The 22087-nt window shown below is 44.8% G+C and overlaps 3 protein-coding genes across 4 annotated transcripts in view; 1 reads left to right on the top strand and 2 right to left on the bottom strand.

Moving 5' to 3' along the window:
* Positions 1 to 19780, top strand: part of Ctif (cap binding complex dependent translation initiation factor) — a 464175-nt gene extending 444395 nt beyond the window's left edge. Inside the window, exon 12 of the transcript XR_007832477.1 lies at positions 19770 to 19780. The gene's annotated coding sequence lies outside the window, so the exon portion shown is untranslated. The remainder of the gene's footprint in view (positions 1 to 19769) is intronic.
* Rpl17 (ribosomal protein L17) overlaps positions 1 to 22087 on the bottom strand; it is a 390846-nt gene that overhangs the window by 175727 nt on the left and 193032 nt on the right. The gene's annotated exons all lie outside the window — the stretch shown is intronic.
* Dym (dymeclin) overlaps positions 1 to 22087 on the bottom strand; it is a 262842-nt gene that overhangs the window by 91465 nt on the left and 149290 nt on the right. For both annotated transcript variants that reach the window (XM_051163665.1, XM_051163666.1), the window contains one exon: positions 9253 to 9355. In XM_051163665.1, the coding sequence (XP_051019622.1) occupies positions 9253 to 9355 (103 nt within the window). The remainder of the gene's footprint in view (positions 1 to 9252; positions 9356 to 22087) is intronic.

Raw genomic sequence — 22087 nt, 5'->3', positions numbered from 1 at the left:
ACACACCAACCAGGTGAGGTGATGAACATGCTAATTGGCTTATTATGGCAAACATTTTACAGTGTATAGTAAACTATTCCCTGTTTATAAATGTAGAAAGAATGAGAAAACTGATAATCAACAGCAAATCTGTGGTCTGTGCTATAGGCAGTATTTGGCAGACAAGGATTCGGCATAATTTAAGCAGCTCCTCAAGTACAGAGTAACTATAAAGGGAATAGCAAGTTTACAATGTGAAACCTTGGTGGACACTGCCGTAGCAAAGTGATCTAGGTAAACAGCAGCAGCAGCAGCACTGTACACACCCACACGCTGCTGAAGAACTTTTGCCCAAGAAGGCCCAGCATTTCGTACACCCACAAGAAACAACCACATGCAAACCGAGGGACAGTCTCCAAATAACTCACCAAGCACAGGACAAGAGACACCATGGAGACATCACAGAGACGTGACAAACAAGTCAACGTGGGACCCAAGAAAAGAATGAAGGCACTGACATTACAATTTGCGTTTTAGTCATGTTTTTAGTTCTGAGAAACTTTACGTGCTCATTAAGATATCAACAAAGGGGGAAACTGAGTGAAGTAGAAGGAGAAACCCTTTCTCCTCTCCTGTCAGACTTCCCAGTGCTGACCATTTTAATTTGAAAAGTGTATTTTCAAACATGTACGTGTAAGCCAATATAACGTTAAAGAAGATTTATATTATAGATACTTTGCACATAAATCTTCTCTAAAATTAAATTCTCTTTTTAAAAAGCTGCAGAATAATGCAATGTATATTGTAATGAGTGATTTATTTTTTATTTTATGTGGGGGGGCATAAAATGGTACCCAGATGGAGGTCAGAGGACAGTCTCTGGGAGCTGGCTGTCTCCTCCTGTCATGTGTGTTCTAGCAATGGCAGTCATAGATGGGAAGACTCACAGTCAAATGGCAAACCCTTTCCACACTGGGTCATCTCCCTGGAGCCTAGTCCTGTGCTTTATGGACATGGGCTCTGCATGTCTCCTGCTCTGCAGCCATGCTGAGGGGCACATTAACACCTCTGTGTACCCGTGAAGCTCACTATTAGCACTTTAGTGCTCAAGAAACATATTTTACCTCCTTCAAAATATTGGTCCTACCCCTCCAAATGTGACTTTTAAAAATGGCTTCACTCACTCAACAAGAGAAAACCATGCCTGCTACTGGAAACCTAGCCAGCTACTCGGAGCTAATGAAGCCTTGAAGGAGAGAGAACCTGTCACCACACTTCACTAAACAGGGCAGCCCAACGACTCATCACGGAAACTGATCTGCATCAGACAGAGAACATCACACAACAGCACAAGATCACCATGTGGAGCTGTGGAGCCCAGCCCCAGAGGATACAACTCCAGCCCAGCCTCAGCGGATACAGCTCCAGCCCAGCCTCAGCGGACACAGCTCCAGCCCAGCCTCGGCGGATACAGCTCCAGCCCAGCCTCGGCGGGTAAAGCTACAGCCCAGCCTCAGCGGATACAGCTCCAGCCCAGCCTCGACGGGTAAAGCTACAGCCCAGCCTCAGCGGATACAGCTACATCCTAGTCTCAGCGAATACAGCTACAGCCCAGCCTCAGAGGATACAGCTCCAGCCCAGCCCCAGAGGATACAGCTACAGCCCAGCCCCAGAGGATACAGCTCCAGCCCAGCCCGGGCGGATACAGCTCCAGCCCAGCCTCAGAGGATACAGCTCCAGCCCAGCCTCGGCGGACACAGCTCCAGCCCAGCCTCGGCGGATACAGCTCCAGCCCAGCCCGGGCGGACACAGCTCCAGCCCAGCCTCGGCGGATACAGCTCCAGCCCAGCCTCAGAGGATACAACTCCAGCCCAGCCTCAGCGGATACAGCTCCAGCCCAGCCTCAGCGGACACAGCTCCAGCCCAGCCTCGGCGGATACAGCTCCAGCCCAGCCTCGGCGGGTAAAGCTACAGCCCAGCCTCAGCGGATACAGCTACATCCTAGTCTCAGCGAATACAGCTACAGCCCAGCCTCAGAGGATACAGCTCCAGCCCAGCCCCAGAGGATACAGCTACAGCCCAGCCCCAGAGGATACAGCTCCAGCCCAGCCCGGGCGGATACAGCTCCAGCCCAGCCTCGGCGGACACAGCTCCAGCCCAGCCTCGGCGGACACAGCTCCAGCCCAGCCTCGGCGGACACAGCTCCAGCCCAGCCTCGGTGGATACAGCTACAGCACAGCCTCGGCGGACACAGCTATAGCCCAGCCTCGGCGGACACAGCTCCAGCCCAGCCTCGGCGGACACAGCTCCAGCCCAGCCTCGGTGGACACAGCTCCAGCCCAGCCTCGGCGGACACAGCTCCAGCACAGCCTCGGCGGACACAGCTCCAGCCCAGCCTCGGCGGACACAGCTCCAGCCCAGCCTCGGCGGACACAGCTCCAGCCCAGCCTCGGCGGACACAGCTACAGCCCAGCCTCGGCGGACACAGCTACAGCACAGCCTCGGCGGACACAGCTACAGCACAACTCGCAAACCCAAGGCTCAGGGATCATTGTGAAGAAAGTGGAGAAAGACTGTAAGAGTCAGAGGTATAGGAACTTTGCTATGGGACTGTGTCTCCTACAACAGTCAAAGAAGCTACACTCATGAAGTCTCACCAGCACGGCTGGAAGAGTCCAGTAGACACATTAACGTGCAAGACGGAAACACGAGGCCCAGCCCTAGGCAACTAAGGAACTCTGAGAGCAGAGAAACAGTCTTTCCCCAGGGAAGAGGACACCACTGGTTATCCAATACCAAATGGTCATCCCTGAAAACATACACACAAGGAACATTACACAAACTGAGCAGATTTCATATATATATATTTAGGAACGAACACACACACACACACACACACACACACACACACACACACAAACATACGCACCCCAACAAGAAAGAAAAACAAAAAAAGACCATGAATTTGAAAGAGAGCTAGGGAATGGGGCACATGGTAGGGGCCAAAGAGAAGAAAAAAAATGGGAAAATGATATAATTATAATTTTAAAAACTTTAAAAATGGTTTCATCAAGGTGCTATTCACACACACACACACACACACACACACACACACACACACACACACACACACATCACTGACTCTGCGCTTTGGTGTATTCACAGACTTGTGCAGCCACCCTAGTTTCACTCCAAAGCGTTTTCAGGATCCCTGCAACATAAACCCAGGGTCCACCATTAGTTCCATCCCACTCTGCCTCCCATGCCCACACCCATGCACTTCCTGTCTGCTTTCCAGGCCATGCCTGTTCTGGGCATCTGAATAAACGGGACCATACAGCTTGTGACCCCTCCTGCTTCTGGCTTCTTTTCCTTAGCGTCATGCTGTTTTCTAGCCTCTTCTGTCTTGAGGAGCATTATCTCTGCCCTTCTTTTCCATAATGGCTAACACTACATTTTATTTAGCCCTTTACAGGTTGGTGGACATTCAGACTACACTTATTTCAATGGTTATGAAGTGGGTCTGTGAACATTCATATATTGAGGTGGATACACATGTTCAATTTATTTATATCGTATTAGGAATATAATTGCTTGCTCCCTTGTAATTGAATCACCTCTCTAACATTCCCACAGCAGCCCGCGAGGGTTCTCACTTCCTCACACGCTTGCTAACACTACCTCTGGCCTTCAGATCCCTGCCACCCTTGCCGCTGAGAAGGGTTAGCACCATGGCCCTGACTCACAGTTCCCTGATGGCTGGAGATTTTTTTTTAAATGACCTCCACTATTTCTATCCTTTGGAGAAATGTCTATACAGACCCTTTCCCATGTGAAACTCCAGCAAATGCTACCTTGCATCACAGACTGACAAGGAGCCAGCTGTCCTTCATAAAGTGACCCTGGGATCTAAGCAGTACCACCTTCTAGGCTGCTGTATCTCCCCTGGTTTCCCATGTCTAGCTAGGAGATGACTAGGGACGAGGCGGGTGGAGGACTTCACAGTCAAATGACACTTTCTCCTGGGCATGCTGCACTGTAGCCAGCCTTACAGCTTGGCTCTGGAAGCAAGGGTGTGGGGAAATGTTGCATTGCTGCCTAATGGGGAGAGAACACAGGTACCAGTGAGTACTTTGCCAGTTTGTATCACCCAAAGCTTAGTGGGGTGCCTGGAGTTCAGGAAAGGCAGCCGAATGATTGGAAGCCTGCCAACCGGACCCCCTCTTTGCTCCTGATGGGTGTTCTGGCTTGGCTTACCTCTGGGGCTGCAGGGCACAGTGAGCACCGGTCAGTGACACAAACAAGGTCAAGAACTCTGAGAAGTAGAGTCCTGTCTCTGGTGTTCCTTAGTCCCTCGTGGCCTTGCTGCTCACCTGCTGCTGCTGAGTGGTGGATCTGACATACACATATATTCTGAACACATGCTTTGAAAATATTTTCTCCCATTCTGTGGGCTTCTGGGCTATCTTTTCACTCTTTAGTTATTTTTTATTAATTTATTTATTTACTTTACATCCCTGTCATAGCCCTCTCCCTCCTCTCCTCCCAGTCTTGAGATAAAGTCTCTCTCTATAGGCCCAGCTCTTCTGGAACTTACTATGTAGACCATGTTGGCCTCAAAGTCATAGAAATCTGCCTGCCTCTGCCCCCCTAGCGCTTCTTTTGTTTTTATTAACCACTCCAATGTCTTATTTGAGTTCTATGAAAGCAAAGTTTCATTTTAATTTTTTTTTCTGGGCCCAGGGCTAGACCATAAATAGCCCAGGTTGGTCCTGAACTCACTATACATCTGAGGATGACCTTGAGACCCTGAACTTCAGATCCTCTTGACCCCTCCCCGCCCCCCACCTTCCCAGTGCTGGGATTCCCAGGGTGTGTGTGATGCTGGAGTCAACCCCAGGGGCTTGTGAATGCCAGAGGAGCGAACACTCTACCCAAACTACTCAAAGTTTAAAATCATGACGAAATCCAATCTATTCTTTTGTTCTTTGTGCTTTTGGTACATCTAAGGAGTCCCTGCCTAATCCAAACGCCTAATGATTTACTTATATGTCCTCTAAGTACCACACGGCGTTTGGCATTGTGTTTGGTCTGTGGTACTCCTGCTGTGTACGGGCATCCAAGGGCTGACGTACAATTCTCGAACACCTATATAAGCAGACACTGCTACACCAAAGCACGCAGTGGAGATTATATTGTCCTTTTCCACTTTTACGCCACTGTCCAAAGGGAGAAACTACTGGGATGCTTTTCCACCGTGATCTCTCCTTTGGAAAGTATACTTCAAGCAGCACTTGGTATTGCTGGCCTGTAATCCCAGCACTTGGGGGGGGGGGGGCAGATGATCACATGTTTGAAGCTAGTCTAGGCTATGCGGTAAGTTCTAAGGCCAGCCTGGGATATGTAGAGAGACTCTGTCTCAAAAATCAAAGCAAGCACAGGCAATGGCACTCAGTTCACCTGTCAGCTTCCTTTAGAGGTGGCTGCTGAAGCTTCTCCCTACTTGCAAAAAACTGTCTCCCTCTTCAGTTATATAATTTTGTAACCTCCACCAACTGTTGAATTTTATTTTATTCTTGCACTTGAAATTCTTTATGTGCTGTAGTATGTACTCCCCGCTTTAAGCATGCTAATGCAATTCCAAAGGAGAAGACCTCATAATATTCTAGCCTATGTCACTCTCCTTCGAGTAAATACATATAAAGCCAGTAACCATGCGCATGTTTTAAAGTGAAACACCTAAAAGGAACTGCTTTAAAAATGACAAATATAGCTAGGTGTGGCGGCGCATGCCTGTAATTCCAGCACTCAAAGAGGCAGAGGCAGGCAGATCTCTGTGAGTTGGAGGCCAGCCTGGTGTACAAAGTGAGTCTAGGACAGCCAAGGCTACACAGAGAAACCCTGTCTCAAAAAACAAAAACAAAACCAAACAAAAAAAGGCAAATACACTTTGCATGTCTCTGGATTTCCCATTATGGTCAAGGTAACTGTCCCATGGTTTGTGAATGGGACATTCCCTACCTAGCCCCGAGGCTAACGAACAAACACTAACAAGAAAGTAAGTTAAAGACAGAACACAGGAAAACCTCAGAGTTAAATTTTCTTGGTATAGGAGTCAGGTTGGAATACTATACTTCTGAAAACGCTGACTGTTTAAAAGCAGATATAAGTTATATAAATAAATGCAAAAGATTATTTGTAAGTGCTAGCCATTGGAAGGCCAAGGCAACATTCATTGGCAAAGCATCTTGGGGTTCCACTGGGAACATCATGGAAACAAGTTTCAGGAACATAGCTTTGATTTTTAGTAAACTGAAATCTAAGAGAGCCAGGAATAAAACTAGACAACAAGAAGCTCAGCAATGTTCTGTTTTTTTTGTATTTAAAAAAAAAAAAAAAAATGTGACAACTGCAGAATCAAACTAACATACAGATCATGTAGCAATTAATGAAGACCTCTAATAAGCAAGCACAGAAGTTAGTTATGTCTATCACATATTAAAAATGAATTTTACCTAGATAATAGTCAAACAATTCTCATTCCACACCACACAGATAAAATGGACTCTAAGACTTGCAACCCAGGGCATCTCCAGTAGATCCCAGTTTGCAGAGTTGGGTTTTATCCTTAGCAGCTAATAGGCACAAGGTGAGGGGTGTGGCTCAGCTACCGCCCGCAGGGCCTCAGAGACCACGTGTGGTGGTTCATGCTTGTAATCCTAGCACCCGGGCAATGGAAGCGGAGGGTGCAGGGAGTCTGATGCTACACTGGGCTACAAACCTTGTCTCCCCCTAACTGCCAAATCTATTTTTTCAGCCTATGTCTTTTTTTGGGGGGGGGGGTAGGGAGGTTCAAGACAGGATCTCTCTGTGTAGCTCCGGCTGTCCTGGACTCACTCTGTAGACAAAGCTGGCCTCAAACTCACAGAGATCCACTTGCCTCTGCCTCCCAAGTGCTGGGATTAAAGGAGTGCACCAAAACTGCCTGGCAATTTCTGTATCCTTAAGGTGCATTCAATTGTGTGGGCAGAGAACTAAGGACAGCATAAAGACAGTGTACATTTAATTGGTGAGGGTGTGTCTGTAGATATAATAGACACACACATCAATGGTGCTCAACGATTTTGGTCTCAAGAGACAACTTTGCACATTTTAACTATCAGATGCTCTGAAATGGCTGTTTCCACGTACATTACACACACTGGGATTTGCTTAACTTAAACCAGTATAACTTAAAACCAAGAAACACTTAAGACACACAGATACAGAGCTCATTCTTTATGCTGTCACTCCTCAAGTGGCCACTGAACAGAATTCGTGGTCTGTAATGAGAGTCCAAGTGAAACAAGACTCCAGGAGCACTGAGCTGAGCTCTAGCTACTGAGTCTGCTTAGCTGACTGTCCCACCGGGATCCTTCTCCTGAGGACCACAGCTGGGGTCCTTGTAGTTTCTGCCTGTGCTTACTTAATGCCTGCGTGAGATGCCAGACTCAGTCTGACAGAAGACTCAAAAGCTCTCTGAGACAACAACGGCAGCATACTTCCTATGGTTCTGTCCAGAACACAAGTTTGAGCTTTCTTTCTTCAGATAGTTGCTATGGTGACCGCTGGAGCTAAGGAAACCACCTCCATGACACTGACAGGGTCAATAATTTGAAAAAACACGGTTATAATTTAAAAGCTACTGCAACTTATTTGCTATCCCTTCTGCATTCAGGCCCTGCGACACATGATTAACTTGTTTGAATGGGACCGTAGTGTTCTTAAAAGCTGTGCAAAGCCTCTTTATCTGTTCACTCACTGAGTTAAGTTGTGAAAGCCTCACGTGGAGACACTTGCACGCCAGCCACGGAGTGTTAGCTGCTCTCCCCCCACCTCTCCTGCCCTCAGGGTGCACTCTGTGGAGGACTAGAGTACAGTTTTTGTATTATTTTCCCTTAAGCAGTCAAGGAAGTTTCCTCATTATCTGAAACTCGATGGAAGGGTTTCCCACGAGGTGTTTGGACAAACATGGTTGTACTAACACTAATATTTTCGTAACTTGCAATGTGCTTTTTACGTTGTTACTCAACTGACTTGTGAATTATACAGTGTAATGAATATAAACATTTTCTTAATAAACTCAGAAAGCTCTATGTAGACCCCAAGTGTTCTACGTGTTACAGCAAAAAGGAAAACATAGGCTTATTTTTAAGCACTTATTAAACTCTGCTAATGTGGTGTCTCCACTCTGGTGCAGAAAGCACACATCTGGGACCGCAGAGCTGCAGAGACCCTCTCCTTCTCCTTCTCCAGCTTTGCAAACAAGCCACCTGGGGCTGGTCCAGAACACAGAACTCTGTGGCCGTTGCCAAGGATACTTAATAGTTTAAAATTCTGAGGAATAGGGGGGAGGGGGAGAAGAGGAACATATCCATTTACTTGCTAATGATTAATTTTATTTTATTCATTATTATTATTATTGTGTGTGTGTATAGTGCATGTGTGGGGGTGAGCACACTACAGTGTGCATGGAGGTCAGGGGACAATTTTATGGAACTACTCTCCTTCCAGTTTTACTAGGTTCTCAGGATTGAACTCAGGTCATCAGGCTTGCACAGCAAACTTCTTACCTGCGGAGCCATTTTGTGGGCCAACTACTGTTTTCTTAAATCATCTTTTGGATCCCTGGTGCAGGAGGTGATTCAGCTCCAGTCATTCCTGCTCCATTAGCTCTGGGCAAAGGCAGCAAGAGCACTGGGGATGGTGTGAGTCACAGTCTCATGTGCTCAGTGTTAGAGCGAGGGCCGCAGTGACAGGCCCCAGTGAGATCCCCTCAGTGATTCTACGGAACATAGCTCAGGACTTAGTGAAGAATTTATAGATGAGGAAACTCTCTAAGCAACTAAAAACTGGGAAGTTCAATATAGAATTCAATATATTTCACAAAATTTGTTTTCCTATTATAGTCATATTCATGATTGGCAAGTACCATTAAATACAACCATTTCCTCTAAAAAAATGGTCTGGATGTTTCCTTCTGGTTTTATGTAACTAGTTTGAGAGGATTTTTTGTTTGTTTATTTTTCTTTTGTTCTTCTGTTTTGTTTTGTTTTGACTCGACTACTAGGATTCCTGATTATTAACAAGCACTACTTTAGTCTGATTTTCTTCAATTATTTCATAATAACCATGAAATAAGGTGTTTAAGAGCAGTCAGACTTAGGGAAGTACTGCTGTTCTTAAATCTAACAGCACAGAGACATGTGCAGCTATGAAAAGGCAGCTACTTACATAGTCTGGGAGAGGGACATCACTGGAGCTCAGGGAACCTCTCAAGGACTGGGTGGCTTGTTCCAGAACTTTGTTGTGTTTTTTAGACAGAAGAGAAAACAAGCTGAAAAACACAAAGGAAAGCCCAATTACATTAAGAAAGCCAAGACCCTCCTTTCCTAGGTCTAACATGGCATTATACAGTTCCATAACATATTACGTATTCTGAAATCCGCTTGAAAGTAATTTCAGGACCTGGCTTATTGAGTAGACTGCAAAAGCAACTGGCTGGGCAGGAACCGGTACTGCCATAAGCGGATGAATAATCCTTTACATAAGTACATTCACAGTAGGATCCATGACATTACTTATATAATGCACCCAGTTAGGGGGGTGTTTACATAGTGAGGGTCTCACTGAAAAAGGTTCACAGGTTGTGATTACCGTCTTACACACAGGAGATTCTCAAGGGATCACTACAGTGAAAACACAGGACAGAGATGAGAAGCCCTGGGGTACAAACTGGACTAGCGATGGCAGTCTCTGTACGACCCACTCTAAGCTGCTTGGCCTGGTGGATCTTAGTTGTTGGTTCTTTCAAGTAAGTATGTCGGCTCAGCCTAGTTCTCTGCTGTTTCAGGACCACAGGTATAGAACATGACATTTCTCAAGAAAGGTGATATCTTTTTTAAATTAATTAATTATTTTTGAGGAAGAGTGATTTTTAAGGATATATTTTATGAGATTTCTACTTTTGGTCATGATGGGCTAACTGGTACCAGATGAACTTTCCTTCAGTAATCAACTAAAGCTTAGAGGAAACATATAAAACAACTGTTTTAGATCAATCTGAAATATAAGATTATAATTCCTAAAACAAGAGAAACACGAGATTCCGGCAATGTTTTCTATCTAAAGAAACAATCTAACTCACCCTATGGTTCAGAACAGTAAGGCCTAAGTGTGGAGCAATGGCTCACTGAGAAGACAGAGATGGGAACTGGGACTCCATCACTTGAACTTGCAGAGCTTTATATAAGTTAGGAGAAAACTGCAAGAAAGGTCTAGAAATCTGAGTGTCTGGAAGAGTACTGAGACATACCCGGGAAGCAAGAACCAGTAAGATGTACGGTGAACTGTTGAGGGCCTAAACAATGAACAGATTTTGGCATTGATAACAGACTGAGAACTACAGATGATCCAACCAGACAGCAGGTAAAACTCCGTCTCTAGAGTGATGGGTGTGTTCTCAAATGGTCACTTTAGGCACAGGAACGTTTCAGAATATGGATTACTGTAATCTAAGAGGCATCTTAATAAAGCTATAAGTGAACAATATGCAAAGAATAAAGGTGATTTGCATTAAATGTAAGTGGGCTAAACACTCCAATTAAATGGCAGTGTTTTTAAACTGGATGACTATCAAGACCCAACTATGTACTGTTTAAAAGAAACACTTATAAATCTAATGATAGATATGAGTTCATAATTATAAGAAAGCTGGGGTGGCCATGTTAACTGCAGACAGAGTAGGGTGAATGAGAAAAGTATTATTGTGAGAGATAAAGAGGACTTCATGATGAAAGCCGATTCACTGAGAAGATAGAAATTTGAATGTATATGTCTAATATTAGGACCACAAATATTACTTTATACACACACACACACACACACACACACACACATATATCCTAATAACAAATGTATATAGTCATATATCCTAATAGTAACTCTACTGTATCTAATGAATAAAGACTCTATGGGTTAGATGGAAGCTTAAAAATAAATGCAATTCTGATTCTAAATACTCTCCATTTTACCTTAAGAGGTGATCTGCAGTATTTTTTTTTAATGCTAAAACTATGATTTTAATTTTTCTTAGTGATGTTCTTGTAAATAAGAGCACTGACTTGATTATCAATTTGGAAAGGCCCTAATTATTTCAGACAGAACAAGCAGGACAATTCAGGAAGCTGAGACCAATAAACATTCTTTCCTGATTAGAGTGGCTTTCTATCTTTTTTGTTTTTTTTGTTTTTGGCAACACTGGGGATTAACTCAAGGATTCACATACACTGGACAAGTACTTGACCACTAAGCTACATCCTTAAACCACTTTTCACTTTTTAAAATTTCCTCCCATTCCACTGCCCCCCATTATTGGCAGTGCTGGTCACTAAACCCAAATGCTTATGCATGCTGGGCAATCCTTCTACCACAGGGATGCACTCCTAGCCCGAAATTTTAATGAACATTCTCGGCTTTTTAATGTGGGTTCTGGAGATGAGACTCAGGTTCTTGACCTTATAAGGAACCACCATGGAGAGGCCTTAGAGGTGAGCTTGGTGCAAAGGGAGGGGCAGAGAGGGACAGAGCATGTCCTCTTGTTGAGGTTGCAGGGTAGGGCTGCTCTCTCAGTTTACAAAACCAGGGACATTCGTACTCATATCCCCTTCTCTCTTTCTGTGGAAAGTCACTTGAAGTTGTTTCCTTCAGGAAAGACAGGCCAGTTTGTTTGTTTACTTTATAAGAGAATACCAGCAATCTGTCTCCCTTGTTAGGAGACCAAACAAGCGAGTGAGCTGCCTTCTCAACATAAGGTACTTCAGTACTTCATTTGCAGGATGAGGAGCTGCTGATGAAGGGCATCAAGTACAGAAGCACACTTCCCCAAGAAGCTGTGGTCAGGCTTTCCAGCTTTAGGAAGGTTTGCACAAGAACAGATAACGTGAGGTCTATTCCAGTTCTCTCATGAATGAGACAGAGTTCACACTTCCTCTAAGTTGTTATTCCCATACAACTTAAGAGGCTTTCCCCTCACACTTTATAGCTGCTGCTTGCAAAATCTTGTGTGTGCTTTTTTTAACATTCTAATTTTGGCGTTCATTTAGCATTTTTAAGGCAAAATGACCTAAATTTATATGAGAATGACTTGCAAATTGCAGAGTGAGAAAAGTAACTTCTGCTTGAGCTCTGCATTCCAAGTGCTCAGCCCCGGCTCAGTGCGAGTTAAAGCAGCGGAGCTTTGGGATGCCTGCACACACAGGAGCCGCTGAACACAAGTGGAAGTGAAGCTGATCCTCAGGGTGACTGGTGTTCAGTCAGAGGGGCGTAATCTAAAAACGCCCTCTCACCGTTACAGAAAGAGAACAAAATATCCACTATAAACTGGAGGTTCAGTGAGAAACTGAAGACAACTAAAACACGGATCTCTCTCTCACACACACAACACATCATGCTGAGTCTTCTGGTCACAATGGGTACACATAGAGGACTGCTACGTGCCCTTTGGGAGGAGGGGGCTAGAACACTATATCCTTTAAAAAAGTCTGATAAGAAAAAACATGCTATCCTGAGGAAATCAGAGTTCCTGCTAGGAGAGCATTGCAAAGAAGGCAGCATGTAAATAAAAAACGTGTGGTCAGTCCAAACTGGGACACGCCGAGAAGATCACAAGCTGGCACAAATGGCTGCAGCTGAGGGTGCCCAGATGGCAGGAGACGAGACCAGAATGAAGACAGTTTGAAGACAGACTGTGAAGGGATGCTCATGGCAAGTGCAAAATGCTGAAAGAGACATGGTCCCAGCCCCGGAGCTCACAGAGCTTACTCTGCTAGAGCTATTTTGCCAGCGTGCTCTGGGGCACAGTGTAAGGTTAGGTACATTGCACGGAGGACATCGGGCTTGGCTGTGGCCCTCAAGTTAAGGAGAAGGCTAACTGGAAAAGTAAAGGAGGATGAAGCGCAATTTGTGAAGTTGAAACAGTGTACAGGAGGTGTGCTGAGAGAGTGTACAGCTTAAAGGCGAGACTGCCTGCCTTCCTGGAGGGTGGGAGTGTCATGGATGCAAGCGAGGCCCGCGCCTCCACCTGATGGAGAAGAGGAGAGCACTTCTGGGGTGCTGCCTTAAGTAACAACTAAGGGTTGGCCATGCAAGCCAGGCAGCAGGATGGCAAGCAGACAAAGAATCCAGATGAAGACAGAGAAGCCCGCAGTGAAGTGCTGGGTGTGTGGCAACAGTGCAGGTCAGAGAGCACCTCTTATGTCTGAACACAGACGCTGGGCTCACCCTGAGAGTCAGAGATAGCCATGTCAGCAGCACTCTAGTGGGAGAGTGGGGGGAGGGGTGTCAAGCACTGTGTCTGGTGGTCAGTGGGTACTGGGGGGTAACAGTTCTCCCTTATCCACCTCTGTCTCCAGCCTGTTGCTTATACTCTTCCCTTTTATGGTGGCTACCGTGGCCCCACCATCGAGTCCCACGATACAGAATGAAGACCTGAAAAGCACTGACTGACCAAAGAGAAATCATTAACTACACTTGCATCAGAAAGATCCTTTCTCCTGGAGGGAAAAGACAGGAGAAGAGGAGGAGACAAACACAACACCGAGGCAACATTCACCTTAAGAGGGAGATGTGAATGGAAGATGGCAGGAGCCATTTGGAAGGCAAAGGACAAAGCAGAGAGTGAAAGAAGGGGCTCTAGGTATGGGGGTTTTCCACAAAGCCCTGGTTGATGGACAGTTATGAACAGGAAACTTGGGAAGACAAAGTGGCTAGCAAACAGCCACAGGGTCTGACTTACACAGCGCATGCGCTGTACCAGCTCCACCCACAGCCGATCTGAAAGGTGGGGATTACTGTGACACGCTGAAGCAAGGATAGGTTAAATAATCTCCGTGGCATGAGTCAGGAGTCAAAACAAACACAGGCATGTTGGTGCGTGTTGGTGCCTGAATCTGTATACGTAACACTACAGCCCCAAGCTGCTCGAGAAGACGACTGGAGACAGAAACAACCAGCTGGTAGTGTTAGGAAGACAGCGAGTGGACTCAGTGTGGGGGGAGAGAGGACAACCTACAGCAGGGACAATCTCAGAAGGGGAGGTGATCTCCCAAATACATTGTGGAATGTACCCAATGGCACACAGGACAGAGCTCTGGGAACAACCAAGCTCAAACCATAAGTAGCCAACGCAGCCAGTAATGTCACCCAGCAGTAGTGCAGGAGCCCAGGGCAGAGAAAGGGTATTAAACACTTAAATACAACCAAGACCCCAGATTTGCCATAAGGAAGGAAACCAACCGTGGCCTTCCCACTTATAGAGGGAACAAGAGGCAGGAACTGGGTGGCAGAGGTCTACTCTTGCCCTAAGGCGTAGGCCTAGTACCAGCCTTCCTACCCCTCACTCCCTGCCTCTGACCAACAGTCCTGCTCTGCTCACTTGGCATCGAAATCTGCTCTTACATCTATCTCATTTTCAAATAGCTTTATTAGGGAATAACCTGTGTATATAATACAATGAGTTTTGAAATTTTTACCATATTTTTCGGACTATATGACGCACGTGACCATAAGACGGCACCCAGGTTTTAGAGCAGTAAAACAAGAAAAAACAGTAAAAACAGCAATCGGACCATAAGGTACACCCTAATTTCCCCCTAACTTTTGGGGTGGGGAGAGAAAGTGTGTCTTATGGTCTGAAAAATATGGTAACCATTCATTTACATTGCCCATTGTGATGGAGACCAGAAAGCTCCCCTGGGCCTTTCACAATTAGTGTCTTTCTGTAATATACTCTGCTTCCTTCCAGGCAACCACGGAGACATTCCTTTGTCTCCTCTAGAATTTCACACAAACAGATCAGACCATATGCAGAATCTGGGTCTGCCTTTCTCACTCAGCGCAGTGCTTTTCAAAATGCTCCATGGTTTACATGCCGATAATTCATCCCTTTGCAATGCTTGGTGGTTTCCCTTATATTGATATACCTCAAATTTTCTATTTACTGCTTGATTCCAGGGTTGGACCGTTACACAGAAGGCTGCTATACTTTCTTACATGCTTTTTAAAAATTTTTTAAAAATTAATTTATTCATATTACATTTAAATGGTTATACCCTCCCTTGAATCCACCCATTCCTCCCTCCCTCCCATTTTCCCCTTGCTCCCCTCCCCTATGACTGTGACTGAGGGGGACTTCCTCCCCCTGTATATGCTCATAGAGTATCAAGTCTCTTCTTGGTAGCCTGGTATCCTTCCTCTGAGTGCCACCAGGTCTCCCCATTCAGGGGACTTGGTCAAATATGAGGCACCAGAATATGTGTGAAAGTCATATCACACTCTCCACTCAACTGTGGAGAAATGTCCTGTCCATTGGCTAGATCTGGGTAGGGGTTTGAAGTTTACGGCCTGTATTGACCTCGGCTGGTGCCATAGTTTGAGCGGGACCCCTGGGCCCAAATCTGCCTATCATAATGTTCTCCTTGTAGGTTTCTAGGACCCTCTGGATCCTTCTACTTTGCTATTCTCCCATGCTTCTCTCACCTAGAGTCCCAATAGGTTGTCCTCCCCTCTGTCCCAGTTTCCTGGTAAGTGAAGGCTTTCATGGGACATGCCCCTTGGGCTAGTATGCAGATATAAGTGAGTATATACCATTTGAGTCTCTCTGCTTCTGGGTTAACTCACTATCTCACATGCTTTTACTGAACACATATTTCCCTATCTCGAGTGGATTCCTCCAGGGGTTGCTGGATTACCTGGCATTTGTCTAACTCTATGCTGAGCCACCAACTGTTTGGCCTTCTTGCTCAGCATATCACTTGGTATTGCAGTTTTTAAAAAATTTTGGTGTTCTGGGGGTAGGGTGGGGGTAAAGAGCATTCCCCCTGTAGTTGTAATTTGCATCTCCCTAAAGACCTTTTTTGTGCTTGTATGTTTTCCTTAAAGAAGTTACACATTTTCTGCTTCTTAAAAGAATGAATTGCACTTGGGAGACAGAGGCGGATTACTGTAAGTTGGAGGCCAGCCTGGTCTACAAAGTGAGTCCAGAACAGCCAGGGCTACACAGAGAAACTCTGTCTGGGGAAGGGGGAGAGAATGAGTTGCCTTTCTTCCTCTTAAGTTGCAAGAGTTTTTTAGTTTTTGTTTTTTGAGACAGGGTTTCTCTGTTTAACCCTGGCTGTCCTAGACTCACTTTGTAGACCAGACTGGCCTCCAATTCACAGAAATCCGCCTTCTGCCTCTCCGAGTGCTGGGATTCCATGTGTGTGCCACTGCACTAACCTGAGTTATCTTTGTTTTTGTTTTTAAATATACTTTGGGTATAAGCCCTCTGTCAGATATGTAGTGTGTATATCTCCTAGTTTATGACCTATCATTGACATGAGGAGATACATTTATTTATTTATTTATTTATTTATTTATTTATTTATTTATTTATTTATAGTCAAGGTTTCTCTGTGTAGCCTTGGCTGTCCTGGACTCACTTTGTAGACCAGGCTGGCCTTGAACTTAGAGATCCACCTGCCTCTGCCTCCTGAATGCTGGGATTAAAGGTGTGTGCCACCACGCCCGGCTATACCTTTAATCTTTATTACGGTAGTTTTTAAGAATGTTTTTTCCCTCTGAGACAGGGCCTCACTATATAACTCTGGCTGTTCTGGAACTTACTATGTAGATCAGGTTGTCCTGGAACTCAGAGATCTGCTTGCCTCTGCCTCCCAAGTGTTGGAACACACCAATACAACTTATTTAATTTTAAAATTTGATTGTGATGAATTTGTTAAACTCTAAAAGAATTGTTTGTACTTTTTCTGTCTTGTCTTTAAAAAAAAAAATGTCTAATCCCCAAATCCCAAAGCTTTTCTCCTTGAGTTTGGGTCTATGATCCATTTGTACTATGTGTGTGGCATGAGCAGGAGTCACAGCAGGGAGAGGATATGGGTGTTTAATTGCTCTAGCACTAAAAGGCTATCTTTTCCCCTGGAATTATCTTCTCACCCTGGCTGAAATGTCACTGACTACATATGCACCAGTCTGTCTCTGGCCTCCAGCCCACCTCTCTATGAGCTAAAAAAACCACGGCCCCTGACTCCAGCCCTACACTACGCCTGCAATCAGACATGGGAGCCCTCCAACTTCTGCTTTCTTTGTCAAAATGGCTTTTGGTTATTTTGGCTTGTTATTTCCATGCAAGTTTTATCATCAATCCGCTGGTTACTAGGAGACAGTCAATAAATTCCGATTAACACCACTCTACACGTGTTCACGACTTCAAGGTCTTACCATGGCCACAGCTCTGAATTCCCAAGGGGGATAACCACCCTGCTTAGGTCTGCCCTTCAACGATATCTTATACTTTCATTTTAAAGGTCTTGTGTATATATAATGGCTCCCCTCTCTCTCCTGCTGAGCTGCAAACTCCCAGGCACAATCAGTCTTCCCAAGGTAGGAGTCACTTTTTAACTATAGTATACTTTTTGTAGATTCATTAAAATTTTTTTTAAAGTTCATTTTTGTTTTATGTTTATGAGAGTTTTGCCTGTGTGTTAAGTACAACCATATACATGCAGTGTTTGTGGAGACCAGAAGAGGGCGGTGGATGCCCGTTCTGGGAGCTGCCCTGTGGGTGCCAGGAATGATGCCCGGGTCCTCTGAGTGCAGCCAGTGTTTCTCACCTTTGAGTCCTCTCCAGCCCTTCATTAGTATTGTAAAAACATGTGCAATGCCAATAGCAAAGGAGTTAATAGAATTTCACTCTTAAAATTCACCGTTTGAATTAATTTTTTTTTCTCTTGACAGTGCCCTGGCTATACTGAACGAATGTGAGAACAGACATCTAGGAACTGTACAAAGTAATGGGTCTCCTTATGGCGCATGCGTGTCACCTCCACTGTCCTTTGCAGCCTCCCTCTTACTCCTGAGGGTTTCCTTCCTTTCCCCAAATGGTCCATTCTAGTTTCATGTCTTTTTAAAATTTAGAGTCTGTATCTGGTTTGTTTTATTATGATCTCTAATTGCATCTGCTTTCTTGCAAATGACATGGTCAGCATCCTTATTCATCAGGGAAATGCAAATCCAAACTGCATCAATATTCTTTCTTCCCTGGCCCACTCAGAATGACTGTCATCAGGAAGACAAATTCTGGCAAGGATGCTGGGGAGGTGGGATAAGGAACCATATGGATGAAGAAACAATTCTTGGTTGTGTGCAGATGTGCACCATACTTTTTTATCCATTTCTTTGTTGATGGACACTTAGTCTTATCTGATAACTTGGCTATGATGAATTGTCCTGTAATACATAGGCATGCTGGCATTTTTATGGCATGCTGACTTCTGATGCCTTTGGTTATATACTCAGAGTAGTGTAGTTGGATAATTTGGTAGTTCTATTTTTCCTGATGGCTAAGGATGCCATCCATTTCTTCTATTGAGAACCTGTCTGCTTATTTTATTCCATTTACTGATTAGAAGGCTTGGTTTTTTAGTGCTTGATTTTTCTTTACCTACCCTATCTCTGAGGACTCTGCTTGACATGTAGTTGGCACACACACCCCATTCTGAAGGCTGTATCCTGACACGTGGTGGCTGCTTCCCTTGTTGTGCAGAGGCATCTTATTTTATGCAATCCCAGGTTTCAGTTCTTTGGATGACTTCCTGAGTTACTTACTGGAGTTCTTTCTAATTTTTACTTGAGGCTATGTGAACAGGACTGTTTTACTATTTCTTAGCATTCTGAAAAGATGCAGGTTTTGTATGTTATTGATTGGTATCCTGCTACTTTTGCTTTGTTTGTCCCAGATCCAGGAGCTGTGGTGATGTCTTTAGGGTCCTTCATGTAAGCATCATGCTGTCAGAACAGATATCCTTAGACTTTACTGAGTGTAGGGAAAAACACCCATTCTGTCACTGTTAAGTGTGATTTAAGTGATTTTTTTTTTTTCTTTTCTGAGACAAAGTCTCACTGTAGTCCTGATTGGCCTGAGCATGCTATGTAGACTGATGTCAACCTCACAGATCTGCCTGGCCAGTACTGAGGTTAAAAGTGTGCACTCCCACACCTGGCCCAACAAGAAGATTTTCATAGATGTCCTTTATCAAGCTAAAGAATTCCTTACTCCTTGTTTTCTAATCTAAATAGGTTTTCAGTTGTGTTACATATATTTTTTTCTGTATTTACTGAGATGACCCAGTTTTTATTTTACGCTAGGTATTTGTTGTTGTTGTTGTTTTGCTGTTTGGGGCATGCTAACATTGACCCAAAGGCCCTGGGCACGCTAGGCATGCTAGTGCTCCATGGCTGAGTTGCCCCTCCAGTCCTCAGCAGTGGACTGGACTCACTACTACCGAAAGCTGATCAACATTATGCTGCCAGAGTGGGTCCTGCTGGTAATCGTTTTCTCTGGTGATGATGTGGACAATAAAAATGAAGGGGATTAGCACTTACTGAGAACAAACTCTGCAATCTATTTCTAGCTTTCTTTACTTGTTAAATAAACCAACAGATAGCTGTCTGATAAGAAAGCATTACAGTGCCATGCAAAATGTGCATGAAGACACTAGGGCATCAAACAGGGACCTGAACGGTGAAGTCAGGGTGGACAGCTTGGAAATCTGGCAAGATCCTGAGCTTATAGCAACTTTGTCTCCTACCTGGAGAATTATAATTACAGTGGCTACGGTTGTTTTCTCTTCCTGGATGATTCACTCTTGGATCCTATTTTTAGGAACAGAAAGTGTTCTCCTGAAAAAAGCAAGGCGAGGAGGGCTGTGGGGAGACGCTGCAGGGAGACATATACCTTTTTGAGATGTGTCCTGTTAGCCAAGCAGAGAGTTCAAGGAGAAGCTGGGCTGGGAAGAGATATCTGGGAATTGTACATGTACCACCAGCATTCAATACCATGGCAATGGCTGGGAAAAGTCCGAGATAAGAAGTGGGTGGGCGGGAAGAGAAGTGGCTGAGTGTATATTCTAGAACTCAGGAGACTAGAAAGGGAGGGCGCGGGTCCCAGATGAAGTCTGACGGGACACCTGTATGCTAAAGATCGGATCTTCAGGTGTTTCCTGTGTTTGGCAGGAGCAAAGAGATGCTTTACTCTTAACAAACAGGCCACCCCAAGAGAATGGCCTGTGCATATGCAAGAGCCACTGGAAAGAGCACTGCTTGGAACCTCTGGCTTTACTTGCCTCAGAGAATATCATTAGTCCCGTTTAGGGATCAGGGAAACTGAACAGCATTGATATAAATGGATCCAAAGAACTGACCTCAGAGAGCATTAGCTACCCCAAGTGCATGGAACTTCCAACCAGCTCTTTCATGCCACAGTTTTGTTTTTTGGGTTTTGTTTTTGTCGACAGGGTCTCTCTGTGTAGTCTTGGCTGTCCTGGACTCACTTTGTAGACCAGGCTGGCCTCCAACTCACAGTGATCTGCCTGCCTCTGCCTCCTGAGTGCTGGGATTAAAGATGAGTGCCACCATGCCTGGCTTCATGCCACAGTTTTTTTTTTTTATTAATTTATTCATATTACATCTCGATTGTTAGCCCTTCCCCTGTTTCCTCCCATTCTTCCCTCCCTCCCACTTCCCCCCTTCTCCCCTCCCCTATGTCTGTGATTGAGGGAGACCTCCTCCCCCTATATATGCTCTTAGAATATCGAGTCTCTTCTTGGTAACTTGCTATCCTTCCTCTCAGTGCCACAGTTTTAAATGGAAACTTTTTGCCAAAGATGCCCAGAGAGTGCCCCTGATGTGACAGGAAGAAAAGCTGCTGTTGGTGATTACTGAGCCAGCGAGGGAACGCAGAGTAGTCTACATGCAGGTAAGGAGGCGACTGCACAGAAGCACCGGAGAACAAAACAGAACTCCTAGGAAATGGAATATGATCTCAGAAATGACAAATTTAATAGTAGGGATGGAAATAATTTTAAGAAAGTGGAACATCAACGAAAAGATAAAGACAGTGTAAAGCAGCAGAAAAACAACAGCGGAGGAGCTGGTTCATGGAGGTTAACTAACATAAGGCTTGTTTATGAACAGAAAAATAGACAATGTCAAGTAATTATTTTATGGAAGAGTTCTCAGGACTGAAAACACAAATTTCCATAACGAAAGAGCCTAATTTAAAAAAAAACATCAAGAGAAGTAAAAACAAATAAAAGGCCCACATCATTAGCACATGATTAGAATTTCAAAAATACTAGAAACAAAAGGTCCCCAAAACTGAAAGGCCAAAGGGGGACACAGGCTTTTGTTTTGTGTGACTAGGTGTCACTATACAGCTTTGCTGGCTTCAGACTCTCAGCAATCCTCCTGCCTCTGCCTCCTGAGTGCTGGGATTACATGCAGGCCACACGAGTTCCGAGTTCCGCTAGTGTTTCACGGCGCTTCAGTGAAGCAGCCTCCCTCCCTCCCTCCCTCCCTCCCTCCCAGCCTAGCTCCCATCAAATCCTTGAATGCAAAGCAAGCCCAGGCCAGCTGGGTGACATGAGATGCTCTTTCTCAAGGAAAGAAAAGCCTGTCTGTATGTGTTTAAAACTAATCTTGAAGGTCACACACAAAAACTTCCTTTAGGAAGGAGAACGAACATGAGATATCATAGCTCTGCATTTCTTATGTTGTGTTTTATGTTTTCAAAAGTTAAATATCTAGGTAGCAAGATGGTTCACTGGGTACAGTGCTTGCCACTAAGACTGGCTATTGAGATCGACCACAGAGCCTATATAAAGACAGACAGACAGACAGACAGACAGACAGACAGACAGACAAACAGTCAGTCAGTCTCTCTCAGACAAAAACACCTGAAAAATAAAGTGGGAGATAGGGTCATCTATAAATGTTTGTTCAGGAATGAGTATGGGATCAGATATGTCAAAAGCTACAGAACAATGAGCGATGCTTTCCAAGTGCAGAGACACGATGATTATGAACACAAAGTAGGCTCTGCAAGGCCAGTGAGATGACTTCAGTTGGATCCCTGGGATTCACATGGTGGGAGGGGAGAATAGACTTTCTCCATAGTTGGCTATGTGCATACATACATATGACACACATACACACTGCCCATTTTTTAATTTTA

The sequence above is a fragment of the Acomys russatus genome, chromosome 20, assembly GCF_903995435.1.
Source record: "Acomys russatus chromosome 20, mAcoRus1.1, whole genome shotgun sequence".
Lineage (NCBI taxonomy): Eukaryota > Metazoa > Chordata > Mammalia > Rodentia > Muridae > Acomys > Acomys russatus.
Note: the sequence above shows the minus strand (reverse complement) of the source record. Positions and strands in the feature narration are given on the sequence as shown.